Below are 26,921 nucleotides of genomic sequence, written 5' to 3'. Positions count from 1 at the left end.
TCAGCTCCACTTACCATATAGGAGCACTTTGTAGTTCTACAATTACTGACTGTAGTCCGTCTGTTTCTCACCCTGTTCTTCAATGGTCAGGACCACCACAGAGCAGGTATTATTTAGGTGGTGGATCATTCTCAGCACTGCAGTGACACTGACATGGTGGTGGTGTGTTAGTGTGTGTTGTGCTGGTATGAGTGGATCAGACAGTTTTTAAACACCTCACTGTCACTGCTGGACTGAGAATAGTCCACCAACCAAAAATATCCAGCCAACAGCGCCCCATGGGCAGCGTCCTAGAAGATGACCGACTATGATCAAACAGCAGCAATAGATGAGCGATCGTCTCTGACTTTACATCTACAGTGGACAGTGAGTGGACACAGATACTGATACCAGCACCATGTCAGAGTCACTGCAGTGCTGAGAATGATCCACCACCTGAATAATACCTGCTCTGTGGTGGTCCTGTGGGGGGTCCTGACCATTGAAGAACAGGGTGAGAAACAGACGGACTACAGTCAGTAATTGTAGAACTACAAAGTGCTCCTATATGGTAAGTGGAGCTGATATAAATGGACCAGGAGGTAGTTTTACTGTTATGGCTGATCAGTGTATATAGGAACATGGGTGTCCAGACTTTAATAACGCACAGCTCAACACACAGGACGAGTCACAACGTGCTTAATCATGTTAAATATTTAATTACCTTCATGCATGAGTATAAAGTGAATATAAATAAGAATAAATATGATTATAGTGGTGTAGGTGGTGCAGGGTTAGACAGCTCTTTGTGTGCAGTGCTGTTAGCAGCAGGCCATAATTATGCACACGTCTAACGACACTAATGAGCCATACAGAAGTGACTTTAATGCAAATGATAGATCTGTGCAAACTGTCAGTAATTGTATATAATGTCAGAAGTGGTGTGTGTGTGTGAGCGTGTGTGTGTGCGGGTACAAACTGACGGTTAGTCCAGCTCCAGCTCCATCATAATAATAAACTCAACATGTCCGACCAACAACAGCAGCAGCAGCAGCAGCAGCGAACTCGCTCCTTTATCCGAACCGTTTTCCACCATTCACACACACTCACACGCCGCGTTTATGACCCGTGTGTGTGTTTGTTACCTCCTGCCTCCTAATTTAATCTCCTTTATCCGGAATTCGCTTCTTATTTTCTTCTTTCTCCAAAATCCCGGCGGCTCGGTTAGTGTTTCTGGTTCATCACTGAAACTGGGCCTCTTCGTCCACCGCAGAGCTACGCGCTCTCTGATTGGTCGGAGCGAAGGCGTGATTCCCGAAGTCTGACTAACGATTGGGCGAAACTCATGACTGACCATATGACCAGCCAATCAGAGCGCGTTTTGGCGTCTGTTAGTTATGGTCACGGAACACACGTACACTCCAGGAGCGAGTCTCAAATCGACGAGATCTCTGAGACTTCTCACTGAAGAGAACAACAAATTAAACAAACCGTTAAAATTATGTTTAATAATCACTCACCGAGCACTTTATCAGGTACACATATCATTAACACACATTCATTTTGTATTTGACAAGCTACACCTCTTATACAGATTAGTTTTGTCGGTATACAATTACTGACTGGAGCCCCCCTGTTGCTACATTTACATTTTTAGCATTTAGGAGACGCTTTTATCCAAAGCAGTCTAAGCATTTGAGGGTTAAGGGCCCAACAGCAGCAACCTGGCAGTGGTGGGGCTAGAACCAGCAACCTTCTGATTACTAGTCCAGTACCTTAACCACTAGGCTACAGCGTCCCTGTTGCTAGGTTCATTTTTCCCCACATAGCAGATTTATCACCTTTGGGTGGTGGACCATTCTGCAATAACACTAACCTACATAATGTGTGTAGTAATGTGTGTACCAGGTGCAGCAGTGTTGTTGGGCTTTTTAAACTCTTTAGGGTCAATACTATAGTGCAATAGTGCTCCAGAACCAGTAAATTAAACTGTATTTAACAATCCCAACAACACTGCTGCACCTGATTCACTCGTACCAGAATAATATGCACTTTAATGCAAATGATAAATCATTGCAAACTGTCAGTAATTGAATATAATGTCAGTAGTGGCGTGTGTGCATGTGTGTGTACAATCTGACGTTTAGTCCCGCTCCTGATCATAATAAATTCAACATGTCCGACGCTAACTCGTCATTGCAGTGCTGAGAATGGTCTGGCACCCACACATAATCTGGTCACTGGGGGTCCAACGATGGTCCTGTTTGTTTGCTAAATGGGGTACAGTGTGGTGGCAAAGTGTATGTAGTAATAGATGGGCTACAGTCAGTAACTGCACACACACAGCGTTTACCTGTATGGTAGGAGTAGCTCATAAAATAGTTAATGATTGTATACTTTTGGCTATATAGACTATAGTGGACATTTATTTTATTATTCAGTTTATATGGTAGTAAGGTCACTACTTGATTGACCTTTTTGGGTGAAATTAAGTGTTGAATTTGGTCAAAAGCTGCAATACCTGGTTACTGCAGCTCAAAAGGAAAAAAAAAAAACATCACAACAGTACATTAAAAAACTCTCTGACATCTCAAATCTCAGCTCTGCTACCAGCGCCTATACAGACAGCGATTGGCTTGTCCATCAGGTAAGGATTGCTGGGTAAGGGATTCCTCATAAATGCTGCAATAACGACCTCTGCTGGCTGTTCGATGGCTCCTGCACAGAGACGGGAGATAACAAAGATACCACTAAGACCTGGGTTCGAATGTAAGTGGTGCTATCGACCCGACAGGCATCCACACAGATATGATTAGGTATGTCTGGAGGATGGCGGTGGGCGAAGCCCTGCAATGGACTGACGACCCTGACCAGGATAAAGCGGTTGATGAAAATAAACTAAACAGTGATACATTTCTTTATAGGCTTTTTCTCAGTTGACGCTAGTAGGCAGAATAAAGTGGTACGTTTGGTTTAAAGCAACAATATGTAAACATTGAGTTACATGAGTGGGAATGAAAAATGCAAACATTTAGGTTCTATGAAATAAATAATTAGTATTTTAATTATGCACATTCAAATCTTGCCCATATACAAAAACACTACACAATAAATACTGGCTGATGGTGCCAATTAATAAATATTTCAACAAATTATTTTAGGACTGGCTGGTAATGCCCTGGTACCAGTTGCCACGTGACTTCTTAAGATAGTTATAGGCAGGTGGTCCTAATGTTTTGGCTCATCAGTGTACTTCATATTATAGTCTTAGTGAAAAAACCTAATTGCGCATTATGGTGTTTATTAGAAAATGGCTGAACCCCAGCTAGTGCACTACGTAGGGATGAGCAGTCGATTTGAGATGCACCCACACACTCAACCCTGATGGGTTTGTTCCTCCTGCCATCTGATCTCGAAACCAGAAGATCTATGATTGGTGCAATGAAAAAAAATGTCCCTTCCCGGCTTTTATTACAGTCCTTCTCAGTTTTCACCATGTTGCGAACATTTAAATATCTGGCTGGTGTTTATATCACACATTTACAGCATTTAGCAGATGCTCTCATCCAGAGCGACTCAGTAAACATTCCCTTACTCTGGGTTACTTTCCATTAAAGTTCTTAAGACACGAGGAGTCCCAATGGTTTAATCCTGTTGTAACCCAACTTTAGGTTCTACAGATTAGCAGTGGGTTTTAAGATCAGCAATATTAAGCAGGGGTTGAATAAGTGTGACGTGGCAGTATAAACAGTATTGCTGCATCAGTCCACTGATAAAGATGTCATTTAAAGCAAAGTGCAGCTATGCAGAAAGGTTTATAGAGTTTAAGTCCTTATTATCTGCAGCGGGTTGAATATTTTGCAGGAATTGCAGGAAGGAAAGTTGGGTGAAGCTTCAGCAACAGCTTCATTTATGTGCATCAACTTTTAACCAAGGCAACAAAAAGCAGAACAGCTGTTCTTATACGATTCAACACAAAATCTTAAGGTAGTTTTGCCTTATTTCCTGTTTTAAGCATCCACAAATGTAATGTCTGCACCCATCAAGAGCTGCAGCTATAATTAAAATTGTGAAATAATTTAATCATGATTAACTTTGATAAACATGACACCAAAATCCACTTTAAATAAGATAAACGTGTCCGCTTGTAGGGCCCTCGGAGGTAGAACAATGGTCCCGAAGGTCCAGTCATGCATCTAAACGTTTTCTCTGACGGCATTTCAAATCTAAGAGCCATGTACTGGTGTAGGTGGAAGAGTGAGCACCATACAGTACCATGGTCCTGAGGTACAGGCTTTTATCATTAGCACTCGTTACTGTGCGAGGAGTGTCTGATGTATTACACTGTAAAGGTAAAAAACAAAAATCTGCTTATTCATTTAGTGTCAGTTTGTTTTACCCCACATGTTTCCTGGTCAGGGTCACAGTGGGTCCAATTAATTGAGCAAAAGGCAGGAAAAACCTCAGACAGATCACCAGTCCATAACAGGCCAGATACACAAGCAACATCCAATTTGTCTTCCGCTGCTGACAGACTCCAGATTTGCATCCAAGGAGAGCACGCCGCTGCCCACGCCTTCGTTACACGTGCACAGCCCAATTCTTCTCATCCGCGCTTCCTGCACGGGCGTCTCTTCTGCCAATCGGGATCCTTACACAGCGTATGAAGACCCAACCCACCCACATATAGTCCCGGTCCCACCCTGCAGATACGGTGGCCGATTAGTATCTGCTGCAGGCACTGCCGATTATGCCCGCCAGATGGCACCCAGCCGACCGGTGGCAACACCGAGCCTCGAACCCGGGAGTTCTGAAACTCTGTGCTGGTGCGTCAGCGGAATATCCTGGACAGAGAGAACGTGCAAACTCCACACAGAAAGGACACCCCCCTTCCCCCTCCCCAGCTGGGGAATCAAACCCATGCCTTTCCTGCTGTGATGCAGCAGCGCTACCCACCATGCCGTCCAATCTTCTTAAATTACATTTACCACCATCTCATCTGCCACCTTCGGTCCCTTTTCTTCACTTTCCCCCCAAGCAGAGGCTCGATATTAAATGTGTAAACAGAATCGCACGACAATAAAAGGAGGCGAAATCACGGAGGCATAAACGTTTCATATAAAAGGAATGTTTATTGAAAAATATCGCACTTACAGCAGTGCAAGAAAAACTGGCGTCTACAGCTACATAAAACAGCTAAATACAAGTGCTAAAAATATACAATTTCTGAATATACATTTTAAATTGATGCAATGTTTGAAATAATTGAGGTATAACAATCTGCAGCCTTAGGCGTTTATTTAGCAAAAACCGTGGTACAAATAACCAAGCTATGGACCTGGTCGTTACATTAAATATTGCCTGAATAGTAAGTGCACAGTGGTGTGGTGTTCCAACAAAGTAAACTGAGCGGCCCCCTCCGAAGCCTCCGCAGAGGACCGGGGGGAGACCGAATTGCATAACGGAGAGAAAAACCAAAGCAGTAAAAGCCAAAATAGATTAAAAAAAACAAAAAACTACAGTACATACAGTAGTTAGAAAGCAAAGCAAATACAAAAAGGGTAACGATGCGATTTTATATATAATAACTGATCATATATAAAACAGCCGATTAGGTTCAGTTAATCACAAGTAAAGCACTAGATAGGGTCGACGTACTGAGACCGTACTGAAATCCGATCGTGTTAGAATGTTTAGGATCATCGATGCCAGTGCATGCCTACATACCTGCTATCAAAATATGTCCACTTATCCCGGGTCAGAAATAGAAAGGAAGCGTTTTGCTGAGAGAAAAATAGTGCAGTTGTGCGTAGCTGAAGGTTTGTGCTGGTGCGGAGTAAGTAATTAAGATCCAACCGGACGCTCCTACGCCTAAAAACATCTCTAAAAGCCTATTTTAAAAACGGGTGGGGCGTGGAGTACCTACCCGATGAGCATGGACAGACGCGGGTGTAAACGACGCCACACCCAGATTAGGACGCGACTCGTTAAATGTTAAACAGTGGAGCAGATTCTGTTGATGAATTCAGTCTCGTCACGCGGTTCCGCTCTCGCAGTAGTTCATGGGAGCGTCCCGCTTCTGGTCGGCGGGCATCATCGGCCGCTGCTGTACCCGGGGAAGAGCTGGGTCAGGATGTCTTGGAGCGCTTTGTTCACCGTCATGGGGTAGCCCTTGACCAGATCGTGACGGCAGGCCGGGCAGGTGTGCACCTCCGCCTTGAAGGAACGCTGGAGACACTCCTGTAGAAGGGAGATACGCATTACGTCAATCTCAAACGGTCGTGGACAGTTTTGTATCTCCGGTTCACCCTCACTGCATGTCTTTGGACTGTGGGAGAACATGCGAACCACACACAAAGGACCCGGACCGCTATACCTGGGAATCAAACCCAGGAGCTTCCTACTGGGAGGCGACAGTGCTACCCACCGCGTCGTCCCCGCTGCTCGTCAAAGCACCGCCCGAGTTCCTTTTCAAGGGCTCAACTGTGGCTGCAAGGCAGAGCTGAGATTCAAACCTACAACCTTCCAACTGAAAACCCCAAGCTCTACTCGATAGGCTACCACTGTCCCCAGTTATAAGCCTTGCTTAACAAAAACATTTACTGCATTCATCAATCCAAGCGATTCAAGGTTAAGGGCCTTGCTCAGGGGCCCAAGAGCGGCTACTTGGCAGTGGTGGGGCTTGAACCGGCAACCTTTTGATTGCTAGTGTACTACCTTAACCACCGAGCTACCACTGGCCATTAAACAGAGTTCAAGAATGACCGGAACGTCAGAGCTTCATTTTTCAGCAGCCCAGTAGTCACCAGATCAGCACACGACCCCTCCGATCTGGGGCCCCGATTCCCATCACCTGTTAGTATTGGGTTCCCAGCAACACCAAGCTCCATGTGACTATGTGGGTCGTGACCCTTAAAATACATTCATATCATTAACGGGCATAAACTCGTACGTAAACGCCCTCTTGTGGAGGCTTTGTGTGACATCTTGTAAGCCACAGTGGGATCAGAACGAAGAGCAGAGAGGGTACGATGCATCGTGTTGCCTGAATGGACGAAATTGTGTGTGGGGTCTGCTCACCCTGCAGACATTGTGCTGGCACTCCGTGGTGACGGGCTGGTAAACAACCTCTTGGCAGCAGATGCACAAGAAAAGCTCCTCCACCTTGCTCAGGAATTTCTGCAGAAATAAAAGAGACGGTTAGTGAACGGACGTCGGCCTCTACACCAAGGCCGTAGCCATGAAGCAAACCTGGACCGCTTGTGTATACTGGAAAAGCTCGCATGTGACCAGGATTGGGAGCGGGACTGGTTCTGCTACCTGGGTGGAAGCGATGGCGTGCTTACTTATCCTGCATTACATGAACCGTCGACCGTACGTACCGGTCCGAGTCTTAGAGACTCCATGGCTTCATCCCAGAGCTTCTTGTTGAGCTGGTCTTCTTTGATCAAGGCTTTCTGCTCCTTGGTCAGCTTGAAGGCCTCCACTTTGACCTTTTTGGGCGTGTTCTTGACTGGCGAGCGCTTCTCGTCCTCGTCTTCAACTGAATTAGGCCCAGCAAATAAAAAAAGTGAATTCATTCTCATTTCTCAGAACACAAACAGCCCCGAGAGATGAAACGTGTACCGGTGTGGAACACTTACCCGTCTGAGACTTCCTCTTTCTCTTGCCCTTGGTTGGCGTTTCGACCACCTCCTCTTCATTTTTGTTTTCTTTTTCCTTCTCTTTAGCGGCTAAAGATTCCAGGTAACCTTCAGGATACTACAGAGAACACTTAACGTGAGCGACGCGCAAAACATTACACATTAGGACCCACGGACCGATGAACGCAGAACAAACGCTCTGACCTGCATGGTGAGTCCGAGTTTCTTAATGCGCTCTTTGCCGTCTTTGGTCCACGGTGCTGGTTCGTCATCGTTTCTCTTCAGCAGGTACCGCCAAACCAGGAACCCAGACTTGCCCTTCTCTGGCCAGTACTTCACCACCTTGTTAAAAGTGGAAGGAATAAAACACCTTGAGCATTGTGCACGATGAAGGTGTCACATAGGTTCTACTACCGATTCTATACATGCAGCGACGCCCACCTTGTAAATGCCGTCGTATCTGTTCCCATCTTCAGGGCTGAATTTGCTGTGCTTGCGGCCCTTGGAGCTGCGCACCACCCGCACGTGTTTCCCGGCCTTCCAGTCCTTCGCCTCGGCTCCGTTCTTGTCGTTCACTGGCGCGTTACAGTTCAAAGCCAGAGCCCTGCGATTCAACCCACGTTGTAAAGAGAGCAGAAGTTACGCCAGAACATCAAACGAGCCACGTTGGTTCGTTTCTATAGGCAAATATGCACCGTAGTTCTTTTGCTGAACCACAACACCTAAATATTTGGCTTACTTTAAGCCTTTAATGGTCTGCTCAACCATTTGATTGCGCTTACTTTAAGACTAAATACTTGGGTGGAGCATATATAATATATCCCATAAAAATATATAAAAGGGAAAAAAAATCAGAACTACGCTTGCTATCACGTCACTGTTGGGTCTCACACACACACACACACACACACCTCTACAGTACTTTGATCTTTAGGGGTGGTTCGTGGTTACTGACCTGTTCATGTTGGTGAGTTTCTGGTCGCAGGACTGTTCGGCTGTTCGCTTGTTACCGGAGAGATCTCGACCACCAGAGCCGGTGTAGGTGAACTCGTTTCCATCATCCTAAAGATAAAACGATTTTAAAACTTACTAAATGAATAAAACAAGTTTTCATCTAAACGTCACGGCCGCCTTGAGCCCCTTTCACACTAGACATGAGGTCCGTGCCGTTCACACATGCAGCTTTCACACATTTATCACCATTAGATTCACCGCATGTGATTCAATCGCTGACGATTCCACACGAGTCTTATTACTCAGCTACCGAAAGTGCTTTCCAAATTTGAATTTATTTATGTTTTACCCTGTGCTTCACAGCGGTTATATTCACGGCAGGAAAGGTAGAACATTCTCATATTTTAGTTTAAAGTCCTTGTCCAAGTGTTGTTCTTTAGATGCACTCTTTCAGATCAATTTCTTACTCTAACTTGAGTTAAGTCAAATTTATTAGTGTAGCACCAGAACTGACAGACCAAAAATCCCTGTTAGGCAAGTCGAGGGCAACGGTGGCAATGAAAAACTCCCTTAAAATTACAGGAAGAAACCTTGAGAGAAACCAGAGGACTAAATTTTGGTCGTCTTAGGAATTGCTACAGATCGTCGTTGCTGTAAGTATTTAGAACATTGTTAGATCTTGTAAGATGTGTGTGTTATCTTGTAAATATAACATTGAAAGACGTTCTTCCTGTCTGTCTACTTTTATAACCGAGTATGCACAATTAATACCAGAGTAACTGATTGTAATCTCATTTTTCTATAACCGGCTGGATTCAGGTCTAGGTTTTTTTCACCCTGTAAATAAAAAACCGGTAATTACATCTTATTAGAACATGTAAATAAAACATCTGAGCTCGATTATAACTCTTATAAACCAATCTGGAAACGTTCTTCACTGGAATGTTTCTTTTTTTTCCCCCTTTTTCTCCCCCTTTAGCGCATCCAATTGTCCAATTTGCATCGTGCTTCCTCTCTGTCTACGCCGAACCCTGCCCTGACAGAGGAGATCGAAGCTAACCAACATCCCCTCCGAAACACTGGCAGCATCCGGATGCATCTTTGCCACCCACACATTGATGAGTTTGGCGCCACCTAGCGTTGCATGCGGAGAGACACACCCTAAGGGCACCCTCCCTCATCTCTTGTGTAGGCGCCTCTTAATCAGCCGGCAGAGATCGTAATCGCATTCTGACAGAGAGAGAGACCCACCCCCTCCGGTCTCCAATCCCACCCCCACCTGAACAACAGGCCAATCGTTGTTCATATAGCCGCCCAGCCTTCGACCGGCTGAAGGCAGAGCTGGATTCGAAACGACGCACTTTCGAAATCCAGCTCTGGTTGCAGCGCCTGTTTTTACCGCTGCGCCACCCAAGCGGCTAGTGAACAATGGTTTATCGGTTACAGCTCAGGTTTTATATTTAAATAAGGGACAGAGCTGAAGATCTTGCACCAATTAGAGCAGACCTGAGAAACCTGGTGCACTAATGAAATTCGACACCTGCTTACACTTATAAAGGTGCATCAATCGTCGAAAAAGCAAGCTGTGATGGTAATTAACTAGTTTGTTTGTTTGTTTATTTTATGGTTTAACGCCGTGTTAACACGTTGGTCACATTCATGGCAGGATCATTGCAGTTTTATTTATGTATTTATTTTCCAAGTCTTAGTTTCATCTTAGTTTTATTTATCTTCATATGTAAGTTCACTTTTTTTTTTTTTGTGATTTGTTGATTAAGGGGTTTAACATCATGTCTTCACGTAATTAATAATTGTAGCTGAGAGGTGCTTCGTTAGATTTTTAATGTTTTCACACTTTTGTGATTAGTTCAGTTATTGCAAGAAATTTTATTACTTTTTTTTATAGTATTTAGAGTTCAAAATTTCTATCAGATTATTCGGGATTCCTAACTGATTTCTTATTGTGCCGTACTTGTGACATTCGATAATGATGTGCTTTATTGTTAAGATGGTATGGCATGTTTCACATGTTGGTGGGGGTCCCCCTCTCAATAGGTGTGAATGAGTCAGTTGGCTGTGTCCGATGCGGCACCTAGTCCATACAGCTTGCTCCATTCTGTTAACTAACTAATAAATAGTAAATAACTACGACGGATTCATTACTGCTGTGGACGGCAACGTACCACGTCATCTTCGTAGCCCCCGGCCAGCACTAGAGAATAGGCGCCGTCGTTGCTTCTTCCATGGATGCCGGCCACATGAGGCCTGTGAACTCCCGATTCGCTCACCTGTCAAGAGAAGCGCTTACGTTAATAACCCGAGGCTGTGCCAGTTTCCTTTAGAGCCAGACGGTGCCGCTTTGAAAAGGTCGGTGCGATTGTACTTTAAGCATAGCGTCAAGCTGTAAAAACTGTCAAGGCGCCACGCTTATCAGAACTTGTTTATATAACAGACAGAAGTGCCGTTCTTTAAAACACAACTGTTTTATTTATGCATTTTCTCCCCAATGTAGCGCAGGCAATTTGACTTCCACTGCTGGAGACCCCAAATCGCATCCAAGGGGGGTATATTTACCTAACACGCGCTCCCTCCGACGCATGCACAGCCCACCGACCCCTCCTTATTCGCCCATAGTTTAACCGCCCCCTTTTTTAGTCCGGTCTTTGCCAATTGTGACCTCTAGGGGGCGCACAGCAACCCATACGGAGAGCCAAGGATCTCGGCGCTGGTGTATTTCACTAGAACCTCGGCATAATGTCGAGTGTTTATCAGCCAGCAGTTCTGCTGCGCGTCATGCGGAAGTAGATTCAAAGTGGACCGTCAATAGTCACTGCTTTTATTTTGATCTATTTGGAAGGTAAATTAAACCTCGTAGAAAGCAATACCAACTCACCTGCACTCTAAACTTCCAGAGCGTACCCACAGACACACCTGGTACAGGCCCGTAATGGTTGGAGGGAACGATGGTGCACTGCTTGGTGCGCCCCACACACGCCATACCCTAAACACACACGGAGCAGAGCGACACATTCAAAACATCCCCTCATTCATGGTTTCATTATCTGTTTCACCACCACTTTATCCTGGTCAGGGTCACCAGGATATTATTAGCTCCAATAGGCTTGGCTCCATGTCTTTGGAAGGAAACCCACACAGACAGAGGGAGAACATGCAAACTTCACACAGAAAGGACCCTGGCCCTTCTTGCTGTGAGGTGACAGCGCTACCCACTGCACCACGATCCAGGTTCAAGCTGTGCTCCGACCCAACAAGTGCATTCCTATTTATGGTCATTAAATAAAACCATACAGAACAGTAAAGTTCATATCTCGCACCTTGCCCCAGTCTCTCTGGCTGGACGAACTGGCCGACGCCATTTTGGCCTTCTTTTTGCTCTCTTTAAGTTTCTCGCCAGCCCGGACGACCTCGCTCGAGTCATTTCTGCACTCCGGGCAGTACCTGCAAAACAAAATATTAGGACTTCATCTGAGCTGTAAACTTTAAATATAAATTCAACACAGTTATTAATATTCTAAAAGTTTGTTATGCCACCACCAGTAACGACATATTTCCATTATAGTAGGGATGTAACGATGCACCACAAGACAGTTAAAAATCGATTCACATGTGTAACGATTCAAATCGGTTCGCATGTATGATGAATATTCACTTTAAACAGCAGAGGGCGCTGGCGCTATTCACCTCGCCTGGTTGCGTTACTACAGGGTTGCCAGGTTCGGAATTTTCCAGCCAAATGTATTCATGTGGAGACTTTATTTGAATTATTCATTTATTTATTTAATGTGGGATTTGTTTTAAAATGTCATCAGGTTTTTTTTAGATAAATAGAAGTTAAGCACAAACAGTATTTTATTTTATTTTTTAAAGAGAAATAATAAAAGGAAATAATTTGTCTTCAATTTCATTCTGTTTAAAAAAAATCGTATTGTGCATCGCATTGTGGGTAGAGTGTATCGTTACATCCCTACATTATAAAGTATTAACTTGTGAAAAGCGGCATCAGATTCATGTTTAGCACAGAGTATTCGGGTGCTTGGGTGAACGAGGGCATTTAAAATGTTTCTTTTGTTATTAACTGCAGAAGTGGTTCGTTTATAAATTATACTTTAAAAAAAAATGGCTCGAAAATGGAAAAAAGTTCACACTGCACGACTGATCGGCGATAGAGGGGGGGGGTCGCACACTACACCACCTTCCATCGGGAAGACTCGCAGACGAGTCTGTCTGGTCTCCCAAACTACGTTTTGCCACGAAGACACACGCGAGAAGTGGCAATTTAATAAAACCGTGTCCAAAAATGCACGTCAGAAATAAGCGAGCCGGTGTGTAGCGTAAGGGCAACGAATCCGAGTGGATTGGGCTACGTGACCAGCACGGATCGTCTGTTCTGTAGCGAGCTGGGGGTTAACAAATATCGTCTGTAATGCAGTGTGGGTCAGTACTAGTCGTAAGGCTCCTCACCAGTCCTCGTCCTCTGGAATGGTGGTGAGCGGTGGGTCGAGGCAGTAGGTGTGGAACGCCATGTCGCACTCGTCACACAGGAGCTGCTTGTCCGGGTCCTGCTTTATGCCACACGCACGGCAGTTACACCAGCGGCAGGTCTTCTTGGGGTCGTCCTTGCAGTGCTTGCACTCCGGCCCGTTCGACCCTGCGTGTGCACACAGGACGGTTACATCGGGTATAAACACTTGGCGTTCGTCAGGTCGGGCACGTCGCTGGACGTGAAAGGCCTGGCTTGCAATCAGCACCTTAAGTCTTGCATGGTACTCGATCGGGTGGATTGGTCACCTGTTTAGGGTATTCCTGGTTGAACCAGAACCAGAACTACTGAAACCCATGCAGACACGGGGAGAACATGCAATCTCCACACAGTAAGGATCCGGACCGCCCCACCTGGGAATCAAACCCAGGACCTTCCCGCTATGAGGAGTGCCGATTCGAGTACACGAGCACAGTCCCGTCATTTATAATCTGATGATTTTATACGTTGGCACACAAGCGTGGCTGAAACGACTCATCATTCAAAGCCACGTCCACATACTTTTGGCCATGAAGTGGATTTCCATTCTGTCTTACTGGCATCTTTACCAGCTTGTCAGCCAGCAAACAAACTATATTTATTTTAAACAGGCTTATAACGATTCCGTTTGCAAGAGAGGGAGAAGCGGTCTGTTGTGCCAGCCCACCACCGCTGGGATCTGGGTTTAAATCTCGGCAGTGCCAAGCCTTGCAATGGATTGGTGCCCAGTCCAGGAAATTCCAGCCAAGTTTTCTGCATCTGAAGCCTGTTGATTATAGGTTTTAATACATTTATGAATAAATTAACGCCTCACTCTTCAGAGGACTGTCGGAAGCAGCAGCAGGTCCCTCCGAGCTCCCGGGCTCCTCGATCTTGTAGATCTCGCTCACGAACAAGATCCGGCAGTCGTTCAGAGAGTCGCCAGCATCCCTGCCACACAGTTACACTCAGCTGCTTCAGTCGTTTAACGTCTCTATCCCCGGCGCGCGTACGACAGGGGCGTGAACGCCTAAAGGTACGACTCCGATCCACCTACCCGAGCAGTATCTTGCCGAAGACCTCTCGCTGGGTGCGCGTCTCCCTCTTCCTCTGGATCTGGGCGTCGTACCAGTAGCCGCGCTCCTTAGGCTCATCGGTGTTGAAGTTCACCATGACCACCATGCCCTCCTCCAGCTGGTGCCACTGGTAGACGGTGCGGGCGCGTGGACGCACGTCCTTCCCGAGCAGCCGCACCACGCCGTTCTCTGGGTAACTGCAAGCAGGAGGAGGAAATAAAGGATGTAAATAGAGCGCGTGTTATCGGTAACGATTTGCTCTGATCACGTCTACCAAATAGGCTTAAAGGTTTGTTTGTTTGTATAACACCATGTCATATTTAAAACATTCACGGCAGGAGTCGGTGTTTTATTCTCGTTTTGTGCGTCAATAGCCTTAAACGAATTTGGCAATATGCGTCGCTTGATTTCTTTCGGTTTAAAAACCACAATTACCCCTTTTCCACCGAAGCGGACCCGGCTCTGTTCCGTGTTTTCACAAAAGAAAAAAGAAAAACAAATTCCAGATAGCGAACTAGCGTTCTAATCCAGCACCACAGAATACTGGGGTTTTTTTTGGCGCGAACCGTGACGTCATCTGTGGGCGTGTCACAGTGTAGTGGTTTGGGTGCTTTTACATGAGAAGCTGCTAAACCACGTTTGCGCTGCACGTTCATCTTTTAAAGTTCACCTGATTACATTTTGCCGCTGATATTCGATGAACTGTGGTGAAATGACGTGGTAAAAGCGACCGGGACAGTATTAACACGTAACGTGAAAAATAAAGCGTAATGTGACTTGTTGCACTAAAACAATGGCTGATGAATTTGGGAAGTACAGAGCACTTACAACCAGAACAGAGCTCCCATAACCAGTAGGGGTGTGCTATATCGCATCGTTCACGATAATACCGGTATAATTTTTAAAACGATACAAAAAATCCCATATCGTAATAATAGCGATATTCTGCGTCGTTTACGTAATGACGTGACACAGCTACGCAAACGGCGTACGTTCGTTACGTGGGTCATTTGTGCACAGCAACGAGGATGGCGGAAAGCGGCTCTGCGGTGGAGGAGCTCGTTCCAAAAACTCCGAGTCCACCATAAATTAATCTTTGGCAACCCAAACCCCAACCACCGCTTTGCCGGCAACTTTTTTTGCGGAAGTATTTCTGCACGCAGGTTCACACAGGGACGCAATTCAACAGCGCACCTCCACCAGACAGTTCAGGAATACTCTCAACATTAAGGTCAACCACCAACACAGACGTAGTGCTACTTAGTACTATTACTACTTTACTTAGTACGTAGTTGTGGCGCGCGTTCCAGTGTTGCCAGATTGGGCGGTTATCCGCCAAATTGGGCGGATTTCGTTGGGAAACGATTTAATAGCTGTTAAATAACACTTCTATTTAAAAGAAAATATTCCCTTTTAAAAAGCTCCAGCGTTAAAGAAGGTTATTAAAAGTAAAGTAAATTTTCTTCGTGATGTAATTCTACATGGCACTTTACTGCCTGTATAGATAAATGAGTGAGTGACCACATAAAAACAGGTATCAGTTTCTGTGCCACCCCTGTGTGAGCAATAGTCTCAGTCTGGCCACCCCTATGGAAATTGTCTCACTCCGCCATTACATTATGTTACATTATTTTTACTGGAAAGACAAAATACAGAAAAGTGTGCCTAATTCTTACATACTTCTTACATTTTACTACGAAGTGTTAACTTATATTAATTCTAAATAAAACCTGAACATTTTTTTTTTTTGCAATAGTGTTTTCTCAAAATGAATAAAATATTTTTCAGTTTTGTTATATCGCCAAAAATATCGTTATTGCAAAAATAACCTGAAATATCGTGATGTTATTTTAGGGCCATATCGCCCACCCCTAATAACCAGTACAGAGCGCTTATAACAAGTAGAGCGCTCATAACCGGTACAGAGCACTTATAATCAGTACAGAGCTCCCATAACCAGTACAGAGCGCTTATAGCCAGTTCAGAGCGCTTATAGCCAGTTCAGAGCGCTTATAACCGGTACAGAGCTCCTATAGCCAGTACAGAGCTCCTATAGCCGGTACAGAGCGCTTATAACCGGTACAGAGCGCTTATAACCGGTACAGAGCGCTTATAGCCAGTTCAGAGCGCTTATAGCCAGTACAGAGCTCCTATAGCCGGTACAGAGCGCTTATAACCGGTTCAGAGCACTTATAGCCAGTTCAGAGCGCTTATAACCGGTACAGAGCTCCTATAGCCAGTACAGAGCTCCTATAGCCGGTACAGAGCGCTTATAACCGGTACAGAGCGCTTATAACCGGTACAGAGCGCTTATAGCCGGTTCAGAGCTCTTATAGCCAGTACAGAGCTCCTATAGCCAGTACAGAGCTCCTATAGCCAGTACAGAGCTCCTATAGCCAGTACAGAGCTCCTATAGCCAGTACAGAGCGCTTATAACCAGTACAGAGCTCCTATAGCCAGTACAGAGCGCTTATAGCCAGTACAGAGCTCCTATAACCAGTACAGAGCGCTTATAATCAGTACAGAGCCCTTATAACCAGTACAGAGCTCCTATAACCAGTACAGAGCACTTATAATCAGTACAGCGCTCCTATAACCAGTACAGAGCTCCTATAACCAGTACAGAGTGCTTATAACAAGTAGAGCGCTCCTATAACCAGTACAGAGCACTTAATCAGTACGGAGCTCCCATAACCAGTACAGGGCTCTTATAACCAGTACAGAGCGCTTATAGCCAGTACAGAGCGCTTATAGCCAGTACAGAGCGCTTATAACCAGTACAGGGCTCCCATAACCAGTACAGGGCTCTTATAGCCAGTACAGAGCGCTTATAGCCAGTACAGGGCTCCCATAACCAGTACAGAGCGCTTATAACCAGTACAGAGTGCTTATAACAAGTAGAGCGCTCCTATAACCAGTACAGAGCTCCCATAACCAGTACAGGGCTCTTATAGCCAGTACAGAGCGCTTATAGCCAGTACAGAGCGCTTATAGCCAGTACAGGGCTCCCATAACCAGTACAGAGCGCTTATAGCCAGTACAGAGCACTTATAACCAGTAATAACAGAGAGAAGTGTAGTTTCTATGTCGTACTGTTAGTACATTCAGACACGTTGCGCTTTATTTAGTTGAAGCTTTTCGTGGATTCAGAACCTGGAGCTGCAGAACCAGCACACGTGAAGTAAATCCAGTTAAACACAGATACATGTGGAGCTGTTAGACTGGGTTTGATGGTTATTTCACACAGATGTTTGTTCGTATCGGGAACTTTAGTGATGAGCAAATCGGATATTAGTGCCGAGAGTCGCGGTGAACGTCAATGAACTAAAGAAAACAACAACTGAGACGAACACGTCACGTCTTCTTCTTACCAACAGCTGAGCCATGCTTTTTACATAAAAAACCAACATCTGTAACAGCAGCACAAATCCCCACAGTTAATCGACACGCTCCACCATCATGTTACGACTGGTAAAAAAAACTGGTAAAAACGCGGGTCGGTTCTCTATAAAAAACAAAGGTTCGGAGAAACCCGAACAGAACCGGTTCAAGAACCAGAGTTCTTTTGGTGGAAAAGTGCTAAACGTGCACGGTTACAACTGAGCTCTGAAGTCCAGCTTGAACTTAAAGCTTCAGGTCCAGAGATCTGACCCGAGTAACGACCTGCTACCGTTAAACACCCAGTACCAAAACACGTACTCTTCGTATTTAATATGGTAGCGAATCTCCTCCTCTGCATCCGTCTCCATGCTTCCCTCCTCGGTGCTCTTGGGGGTCTTGGTGATGTTGACGATCTGAGCCTCGAACCAAGCGCCCATGTTCAAGTCTCGGGCATCGACGTACTCGTTTATCTATAAAGCAACAGAAAACGCACCGGCAACATCAGACACGCGTACAATCAGACCTCTTATAAATAACTCCAGCACGCTCGGGTACAGCCGTCCTACCTTATAGGACCCGAATCCCGGGTCGACGAGGTCGGTCTGCGGCGCCGCCGCGCCGGCGCTCTGGGGCTCGCACTCTCCGTGAGTGGAGTTCTTATCCGACTCGCTCTGTCCGGAACCGCAGCCGGAGTCGGAGTCAGACAGCTCGCCCTCCTTGTCTTTGGGCAGAGCGCCGGCGGCGGGAGTAGGAGGGGCCTGTCGGACCAGGAGCTGGACTATGTCGTTCAGCCCCACGCTGTAGTCGAAGAGAGTGTGGCCGTCCTCCATCTGCAATTATACAACGGGTAGTTCCGACCTTACAATCTGATTGGTTGAGAAGCGTTCTAACCGTGATGATATTGGTGATAACAGCACTGACTTTTCACACCACAACTGTATTACTCCGCTGACGCGTTGCCATTAACGACGAGCTTCATGCACACAAACGCGCACGCAGGCGACACCGACTTTTTATCCCGGTCGCGTTTTAAATCCGTTATTTGATACACAATCCAGTGCACCGTGTAGGGAACATAACCAATTGTTTAATTCACTATCTAGTGCACTATGTAGGGAACATATATCCATGATCTGATACACAGTCTAGTGCACTATGTAGGGAACATATATCCGTGATCTGATACACAGTCTAGTGCACTATGTAGGGAACATATATCCGTGATCTGATACACAATCTACTGCACTATGTAGGGAACATATATCCGTGATCTGATACACAATCTAGTGCACTATGTAGGGAACATATATCCATGATCTGATACACAATCTAGTGCACTATGTAGGGAACATATATCCGTGATCTGATACACAATCTACTGCACTATGTAGGGAACATATAACCGTGATCTGATACACAATCTAGTGCACTATGTAGGGAACATATATCCGTGATCTGATACACAATCTCGTGCACTATGTAGGGAACATATATCCGTGATCTGATACACAATCTAGTGCACTATGTAGGGAACATATATCCGTGATCTGATACACAATCTAGTGCACTATGTAGGGAACATATATCCGTGATCTGATACACAATCTAGTGCACTATGTAGGGAACATATATCCGTGATCTGATACACAATCTAGTGCACTATGTAGGGAACATATATCCATGATCTGATACACAATCTAGTGCACTATGTAGGGAACATATATCCGTGATCTGATACACAATCTAGTGCACTATGTAGGGAACATATATCCATGATCTGATACACAATCTAGTGCACTATGTAGGGAACATATATCCGTGATCTGATACACAATCTAGTGCACTATGTAGGGAACATATATCCGTGATCTGATACACAATCTCGTGCACTATGTAGGGAACATATATCCGTGATCTGATACACAATCTAGTGCACTATGTAGGGAACATATATCCGTGATCTGATACACAATCTAGTGCACTATGTAGGGAACATATATCCGTGATCTGATACACAATCTAGTGCACTATGTAGGGAACATATATCCGTGATCTGATACACAATCTAGTGCACTATGTAGGGAACATATATCCATGATCTGATACACAATCTAGTGCACTATGTAGGGAACATATATCCGTGATCTGATACACAATCTAGTGCACTATGTAGGGAACATATATCCGTGATCTGATACACAATCTAGTGCACTATGTAGGGAACATATATCCATGATCTGATACACAATCTAGTGCACTATGTAGGGAACATATATCCGTGATCTGATACACAATCTAGTGCACTATGTAGGGAACATATATCCGTGATCTGATACACAATCTAGTGCACTATGTAGGGAACATATATCCGTGATCTGATACACAATCTAGTGCACTATGTAGGGAACATATATCCGTGATCTGATACACAATCTACTGCACTATGTAGGGAACATATATCCGTGATCTGATACACAATCTCGTGCACTATGTAGGGAACATATATCCGTGATCTGATACACAATCTAGTGCACTATGTAGGGAACATATATCCGTGATCTGATACACAATCTAGTGCACTATGTAGGGAACATATATCCGTGATCTGATACACAATCTAGTGCACTATGTAGGGAACATATATCCGTGATCTGATACACAATCTCGTGCACTATGTAGGGAACATATATCCGTGATCTGATACACAATCTAGTGCACTATGTAGGGAACATATATCCGTGATCTGATACACAATCTAGTGCACTATGTAGGGAACATATATCCATGATCTGATACACAATCTAGTGCACTATGTAGGGAACATATATCCGTGATCTGATACACAATCTAGTGCACTATGTAGGGAACATATATCCATGATCTGATACACAATCTAGTGCACTATGTAGGGAACATATATCCGTGATCTGATACACAATCTAGTGCACTATGTAGGGAACATATATCCGTGATCTGATACACAATCTAGTGCACTATGTAGGGAACATATATCCGTGATCTGATACACAATCTAGTGCACTATGTAGGGAACATATATCCGTGATCTGATACACAATCTAGTGCACTATGTAGGGAACATATATCCGTGATCTGATACACAATCTCGTGCACTATGTAGGGAACATATATCCGTGATCTGATACACAATCTAGTGCACTATGTAGGGAACATATATCCGTGATCTGATACACAATCTAGTGCACTATGTAGGGAACATATATCCATGATCTGATACACAATCTAGTGCACTATGTAGGGAACATATATCCGTGATCTGATACACAATCTAGTGCACTATGTAGGGAACATATATCCATGATCTGATACACAATCTAGTGCACTATGTAGGGAACATATATCCGTGATCTGATACACAATCTAGTGCACTATGTAGGGAACATATATCCGTGATCTGATACACAATCTAGTGCACTATGTAGGGAACATATATCCGTGATCTGATACACAATCTAGTGCACTATGTAGGGAACATATATCCGTGATCTGATACACAATCTACTGCACTATGTAGGGAACATATATCCGTGATCTGATACACAATCTCGTGCACTATGTAGGGAACATATATCCGTGATCTGATACACAATCTAGTGCACTATGTAGGGAACATATATCCGTGATCTGATACACAATCTAGTGCACTATGTAGGGAACATATATCCGTGATCTGATACACAATCTAGTGCACTATGTAGGGAACATATATCCGTGATCTGATACACAATCTAGTGCACTATGTAGGGAACATATATCCATGATCTGATACACAGTCTAGTGCACTATGTAGGGAACATATATCCATGATCTGATACACAATCTAGTGCACTATGTAGGGAACATATATCCATGATCTGATACACAGTCTAGTGCACTATGTAGGGAACATATATCCATGATCTGATACACAATCTAGTGCACTATGTAGGGAACATATAACCGTGATCTGATACACAGTCTAGTGCACTATGTAGGGAACATTAATGTGTTTGTAAGAAGTTCTGTTATCACCCATAATCCTTTGGTGTGTGCGAGAGGTTTTTTATTTCTTTTTTTCCCTTCGGAGGTTCTTGCTTTCTTCTTCTTCTTGTTCTTACCTACCTGAAATGAGTTTTTGCAACTTGGGACGTCTGCTTTGTAGTGTTAAACTTTATATTCGTTGTGGAACTACTTTTTGGCGGAAGGTATCGTCAATATTAAAGCATATTTAATATGAAATTCAGGGCTTCTTTGATTTATTTTCTTTATTTTGTAAAAACGGTTGTATTTAAGCAATAGAACACTCGAGGTCGTGTGTCATTGCGAATAACATCACGGCTCTGATGATCTACTGCGACCGAATCACAGCCGTGATGTTATTCGCGATAACACACGACCTCGAGTGTTCTACTGCTTAAGAACGAGACGTCAAATGAGTCAAACACAACTGCCGGGGAACTGCGACGACGATCGAGGAACGACTGGATTGATCCACGTGTCCAGGTAACTCATTTAAAATGGGCATGTTTAGATTGTATATCCTAGTTTTTATTACATGTAAGGGTGCATTCACACTCATCCGACTGAACCTTGACCGAGTTTGCCAGCTGGCCTTTTCAAAGCTCCGCCAATGAGACGAACTGTTTGACACGACGCTTCAAAAGCGACTCGGGCCGTACGAACGAAGCTTAACGTGACTTATTGCAGTAAAACACTGACTGAGGAACTTCATTAGTGGAGGAACTTATGAGCAGTAATAATGAAGAGAAGTTTAGTGCTCCTGTCTCCTTCTTTTACTACATTAAACCACGTTAAGCTTTATTTTCAACCAGAAGCGTTTTAGACTCTGGGAGAAGCTGATTCTGATTCTCACCATTTCTCAGAAGCTGGAGCTGTAACACAAGTTTAAAAGTGAAACAGGGAGGAGAATCCAGATAAACACAGATACATGTGGAGCTGTAACCCTGGATCTGACGCTTATTCCACACTGATGCAGATTCAGATCATATTCACTGTTCTTTTTCTTTATGCGTCCAATCGCCCGATCGCATCACGCTTCCTCTCCACCAATGCCGATCCCCGCTCTGATCGAGGAGAACGAAGCTAACCCACGCCCCCTCCGACACGTGTGCAGCAGCCGTATGCATCCTATCGCCTACGCTTTGACGAGTGCGGTGCAGCTCAGCGTCGTGTACGGAGAGACACACCCTGAGAGCGCTCTTTTCTCATCTCTGTGCAGGCGCCATCGATCAGCCAGCAGAGGTCGTGATTGCACCAGTCACGAGAGAGAGACCCCATCCGGCTTAGTCCCGCCCATATCTGAACAACAGGCCGATCGTCGTTCGTGTGGCCGCTCAGCCTCAGCCGGCAGGCAGAGCTGAGGTTTGAAACGACGTTACCTGAGCGACATATTCGCACAGATCTAATTAGATTGTATTTACCTTCTATACATTCAAATAAGTTATATTATGGCCACAGAAGTTAGTGTGATCTTATCAGTCGTATGACGTAAGCAATCCCATTTTCACCCACCTGCTTCCCTCTGTAGAAGAGCCTCTGTCTGTCTGGCTCCACGTTGAACAGCTCCATGATTTTGGTCCTCAGATCGTCCACCTTGGTGAGTTTGGACAGCGAGTCGATCCTGTGGGTCTCCTTGCCGTCCATGGTGCGCACCTGGATCCACATCGTAGCAGCACTACAAAAGAAAGGTTGCAAAAATCATACGTCAAATAACGTATATACACTTCACGTCATTCTATTCTCACGTCATAGCAGAACGTCTGCAGGAATCAAAGTCTATAAGACACCACAAACCTGCACTATAATATCAATGGCTATGGTTCATTTGAGCAAATGTTTGCATTCATTTGTCTGTTTTATTACGCTATGTTGTCATATTTTTGACATCCATGGCAGAAATCGCTGTTCTATTGTATACATTTTCGTATTCAAGAATCGACGTCGAGCGGCGCAGCAGTAAAACACACTAGCCCACCAGTGCTGAGATCTCGAGCTTGAATTTCAGCTCCGCTATCAGCTGGCCAGGACCCTACACAGAGGGACGACGCCCGATACCGGGTTCCTCGTCACTGGGCGTTCACGACCTCTGCTGAACGGGGGGGGGCGGCGGCTGATCATGAATGGCAGCGAGCGGCTGTCCGCATGCAACACTTCGGCCTGCGAGACTCCGCCCTTAGCAGGGGAAACGAAGCGATCGGCAGATCCACGCACGCCGGAAGGGGGCGCACCGCAGCCTCGGCCCTCCTCAGTCAGGGGCGGGGTGGCGGCATCATGTGACGAGACGAATTAATCTTCTTCACTGTTTTTTTTTTATAGCACCCGACCAAAGCAAGACACTCGTGGTGTCTGGCGTAAATAGTCTGCGCACAATAAAAACGCCACCCTGCAAGCTGCGTAGTGAACTCGAGCGGCAATTTCACAACAGATCCGAAATTCAGCACCTCCTTTGATCCCCCCCCCCCCCTCCCTCTTTTAATACCACACCCACAAGCTAAGAGAACGTTTCCTACTGGTGCCAGAGCCGGGAGCCGCCAGAGAACAGCTTTACGCGCGAACGCATTTTATTTCAAGTCTGCTTCCTTCTACCCTTGGGCACCGTCAGGGCATGACGATTCCACTCCAGTGTACAAAGAACAGCAGAGGAATGTGAGCCATGATGATTGATGATGGTTGAAGGTTCAAATCCTGTCAATGAAACAACTGCTGGACGTTTTAAACAGCAAGATCCTGTGCAATCTTGGGCTTATTGAATCTGACCTGACAGGGAGTAAATCATCCCTGTGGTACATTTTCTCTGCACAATACTCAGTTGTAAGGGCGGAAATGACGTGACGCCACCTACAGACTAACGTGTGTACAGCGGATAAACGCCCCCTTGCATGGAACAAAAGGAGTCGATGCAGAATATTTTGTTCTTTTAATATTGAATTGCCTTTTAATAAACAATTGCTTGTGGGGGAAAAAAAAAAGCTCAGTGGTCCTACAAGCTACCCAGGGCTGCAGGAGTGACATTTGCAAAGCCTGGAAAGATGCAACATAAAGAATCAGACCTAAAAATATTTTTAGAGTTTCTAAAACTAGGGTAAAACATTAAGTATGTATGATGTACACTAGGCAGGGTGCAGAGCCAGATTTGGAACACAGCCATTGAGGATTTCATTCAATAACAAGCCACAGCTCATCTTCGCACAAGTTTAAGTAGAAAGAAAGAATTAAACGCAATTAAATGTAGGTTAAAATGTGTATTGGGAGGTTTAAAAGTTTAGATCCTAGTAAAATAATTAAACGAAAAACGTGTAAACGTGAAACGCAATGTAAATTTCGGGCTGTGTCTCAAACGGCAAACATATTCATAATAGTGTGCTTAGTGCTAAAATACTACATTATGCGAATACGTGTGGCTATATACACTACGTAGTGACTAACACTATATTTGGAACACCGCCACATTCGATTTAACTAAATAACAGAAGTGAAAGCGTTTCTCACAGAACTCATTTCCAGAAGTAATCTGTAAATAAGTCACCTTCAATTTAAAGACGACTTTAAAGTTTTATTTAAAACTTTTAACACAACAAAACAACATTTCACAGAACAAAACAAGTTGCAGAGTGAATCTCATTCATAAATCCTGCATTTAAATACAAATAAAAAGTTTATAATTACCTGTCTTCACGACCACTCACAAACAAGCAAAAAAACTTATTTAATAACTTAATAAACAGCCGTAAAATGTAAACGGTAAAACTCAGAACAACAGCTCCTCATGAAAGCACCAACGGCATCAATAAACTCCCTTCAACAACCTCCAAAGGTTTGCCCTCCTACCCAACGTACGGCGTATTTCTATTGGTCCGCGGGAGCTCAAACCTACGCGCTGATTGGTCAAAACGCAAATCAATCATGTCTCTGACCGGAGCTTCACTTGCAGCGCGCGAAATCGAGGTCTCGTGGCAGCACGTGCCTGGCGATACAATACCATCGCGAGATTATGGAAATCGGTGCCGTTAGGGCCACACCCCACCGGGGGGCTCGACTCCTCGATTCACAGAGTCGACTCCTAATCAGGATTAATGTGTAGGGAATCAATGGAGTCGACTCCAAAAGTCTGTATTAGGGGCGTTTAAATACTGATTACACAAAAGTGGTTCTTAAGCTTTTTTAACCCAAGGCCACCTTGGTGCAGGGGTTTAACGAGCTAGCCCACCACCCCTGGGATCTCAAGATCCTGAATCGAATCCCAGCTGTGCTATTGACCCGCTGGATACCAACACAGGCACACGATTGACTGTGTGTCTGAAGGGGGAAAGGTCTAATCGTTAAGTAATTGGACATGACTAGATTGGGAAATTGGAGGGAAATTAATAGAACGAGAGGTTGATTTTTGATAGGGAGACATTATAGTAAGTAAGTAAGTAAGTAAACCTTTATTTATATAGCACGTTTCTAAGACTAGCTACAAAGTGCTTCACAATTAATAAGATACGATATGAATAAACGAAATAAAACAAAAATAAAACAAATAAAATACATATAAAACTAGAAAAACAACCCAGCTACAACCATGGGTGCAATAAAAACAGACATAAACCATCCAAACGGTGCAGCTTCATCTAATAAACAATAAAACAGGAAACGTCATCTAGAGTCCATTCTCAATACTAGGCTAAGGTATAAAAATTAGGGCTGTCGAAGTTAACGCGATAATAACGCATTAACGCGATCTCAATTTAACGCGATTAAAAAAAATAGTGCCGTTAACGCAAATTCTAGTTCATGTTGAGACTTGACTGGTAGAACAAACGTGTTAATGTCGGACTTGCCACCGTTGTTCATTTGCAGTTTGTTAAAATAATGTAACCGAGCGTCGTAGGGATGCACTTGCATAATAAAGAAATAAATACACGGTATATTCACAAGTTGTCGGGAGCAAAACACTTTATTAACTTAATCTGTTATGGCACTGAATACCGGAGTCAAGCACGCTAGTCCATGAACTATGGAAGCCCCAAAGGGTCAAAACACACTCACTTCGTGTAGAAACGTCCATCAAACCATTGTCACGATACAAGCACAGAAAAGTCTGTTACAATAACTACGCCTTATCCCACCTAAAGCACCGCTGATCTACAATGTTTGCTGATGGAGAAATTCTAACCTACAATCTGACATTTATACGAAGTCAAGGGTCACTGCTGGATAGAATTACTGCCTAGTATGTGAGTGAATAAAACTCCCTTACAGTTTTCTCTTGTTCCAGCAGTTTTTAACATAAGTACATTTAGCATAAAATGTGTTCACCATTTTAATGGTAACATTTCACTTAAAAAA

At 44.4% G+C, this 26,921-nt stretch overlaps 2 protein-coding genes across 3 annotated transcripts in view; both read right to left on the bottom strand.

Annotated features, from left to right (window-relative positions):
* kdm4b (lysine (K)-specific demethylase 4B) overlaps positions 1-1,224 on the bottom strand; it is a 58,492-nt gene extending 57,268 nt beyond the window's left edge. Inside the window, exon 1 of the mRNA XM_063012374.1 lies at positions 1,125-1,224. The gene's annotated coding sequence lies outside the window, so the exon portion shown is untranslated. The remainder of the gene's footprint in view (positions 1-1,124) is intronic.
* A 3,887-nt stretch (positions 1,225-5,111) lies between these two features.
* On the bottom strand, positions 5,112-25,342 carry uhrf1 (ubiquitin-like with PHD and ring finger domains 1). 2 transcript variants are annotated; one of them, XM_063012599.1, is made up of 17 exons: positions 25,257-25,342; positions 23,103-23,265; positions 18,119-18,382; positions 17,871-18,022; positions 14,153-14,368; positions 13,931-14,046; positions 13,059-13,245; positions 11,912-12,035; positions 11,470-11,577; positions 10,760-10,864; positions 8,578-8,684; positions 8,064-8,226; positions 7,827-7,964; positions 7,623-7,740; positions 7,362-7,522; positions 7,060-7,158; positions 5,112-6,219 (listed from the first exon to the last, which is right to left on the bottom strand). In XM_063012599.1, the coding sequence occupies exons 2-17, from the start codon at positions 23,253-23,255 to the stop codon at positions 6,073-6,075; spliced, it is 2,358 nt and encodes a 785-aa protein (XP_062868669.1). In that variant the 5' UTR covers positions 23,256-23,265; positions 25,257-25,342; the 3' UTR covers positions 5,112-6,072. The 2 variants fall into 2 exon arrangements, with proteins under 2 accessions (XP_062868669.1, XP_062868668.1); XM_063012598.1 differs by lacking the exon at positions 7,362-7,522 and having other exon boundaries at positions 25,257-25,333.
* Between the last annotated feature and the right edge of the window lie 1,579 nt (positions 25,343-26,921).

The sequence above is a fragment of the Trichomycterus rosablanca genome, chromosome 17, assembly GCF_030014385.1.
Source record: "Trichomycterus rosablanca isolate fTriRos1 chromosome 17, fTriRos1.hap1, whole genome shotgun sequence".
In the NCBI taxonomy this organism is placed as follows: domain Eukaryota; kingdom Metazoa; phylum Chordata; class Actinopteri; order Siluriformes; family Trichomycteridae; genus Trichomycterus; species Trichomycterus rosablanca.
Note: the sequence above shows the minus strand (reverse complement) of the source record. Positions and strands in the feature narration are given on the sequence as shown.

Excerpts from the sequence above, each read along its gene's own strand:
- uhrf1 (XM_063012599.1), bottom strand. The coding sequence starts at position 23,255 with ATGTGGATCCAGGTGCGCACCATGGACGGCAAGGAGACCCACAGGATC. Across the intron at positions 7,159-7,361 it reads AGTCTCTAAGACTCGGACCG|AAATTCCTGAGCAAGGTGGA; the intron begins GTACGTACGGTC and ends TTATTTCTGCAG. Across the intron at positions 6,220-7,059 it reads GCCAGCACAATGTCTGCAGG|GAGTGTCTCCAGCGTTCCTT; the intron begins GTGAGCAGACCC and ends TCCCTTCTACAG.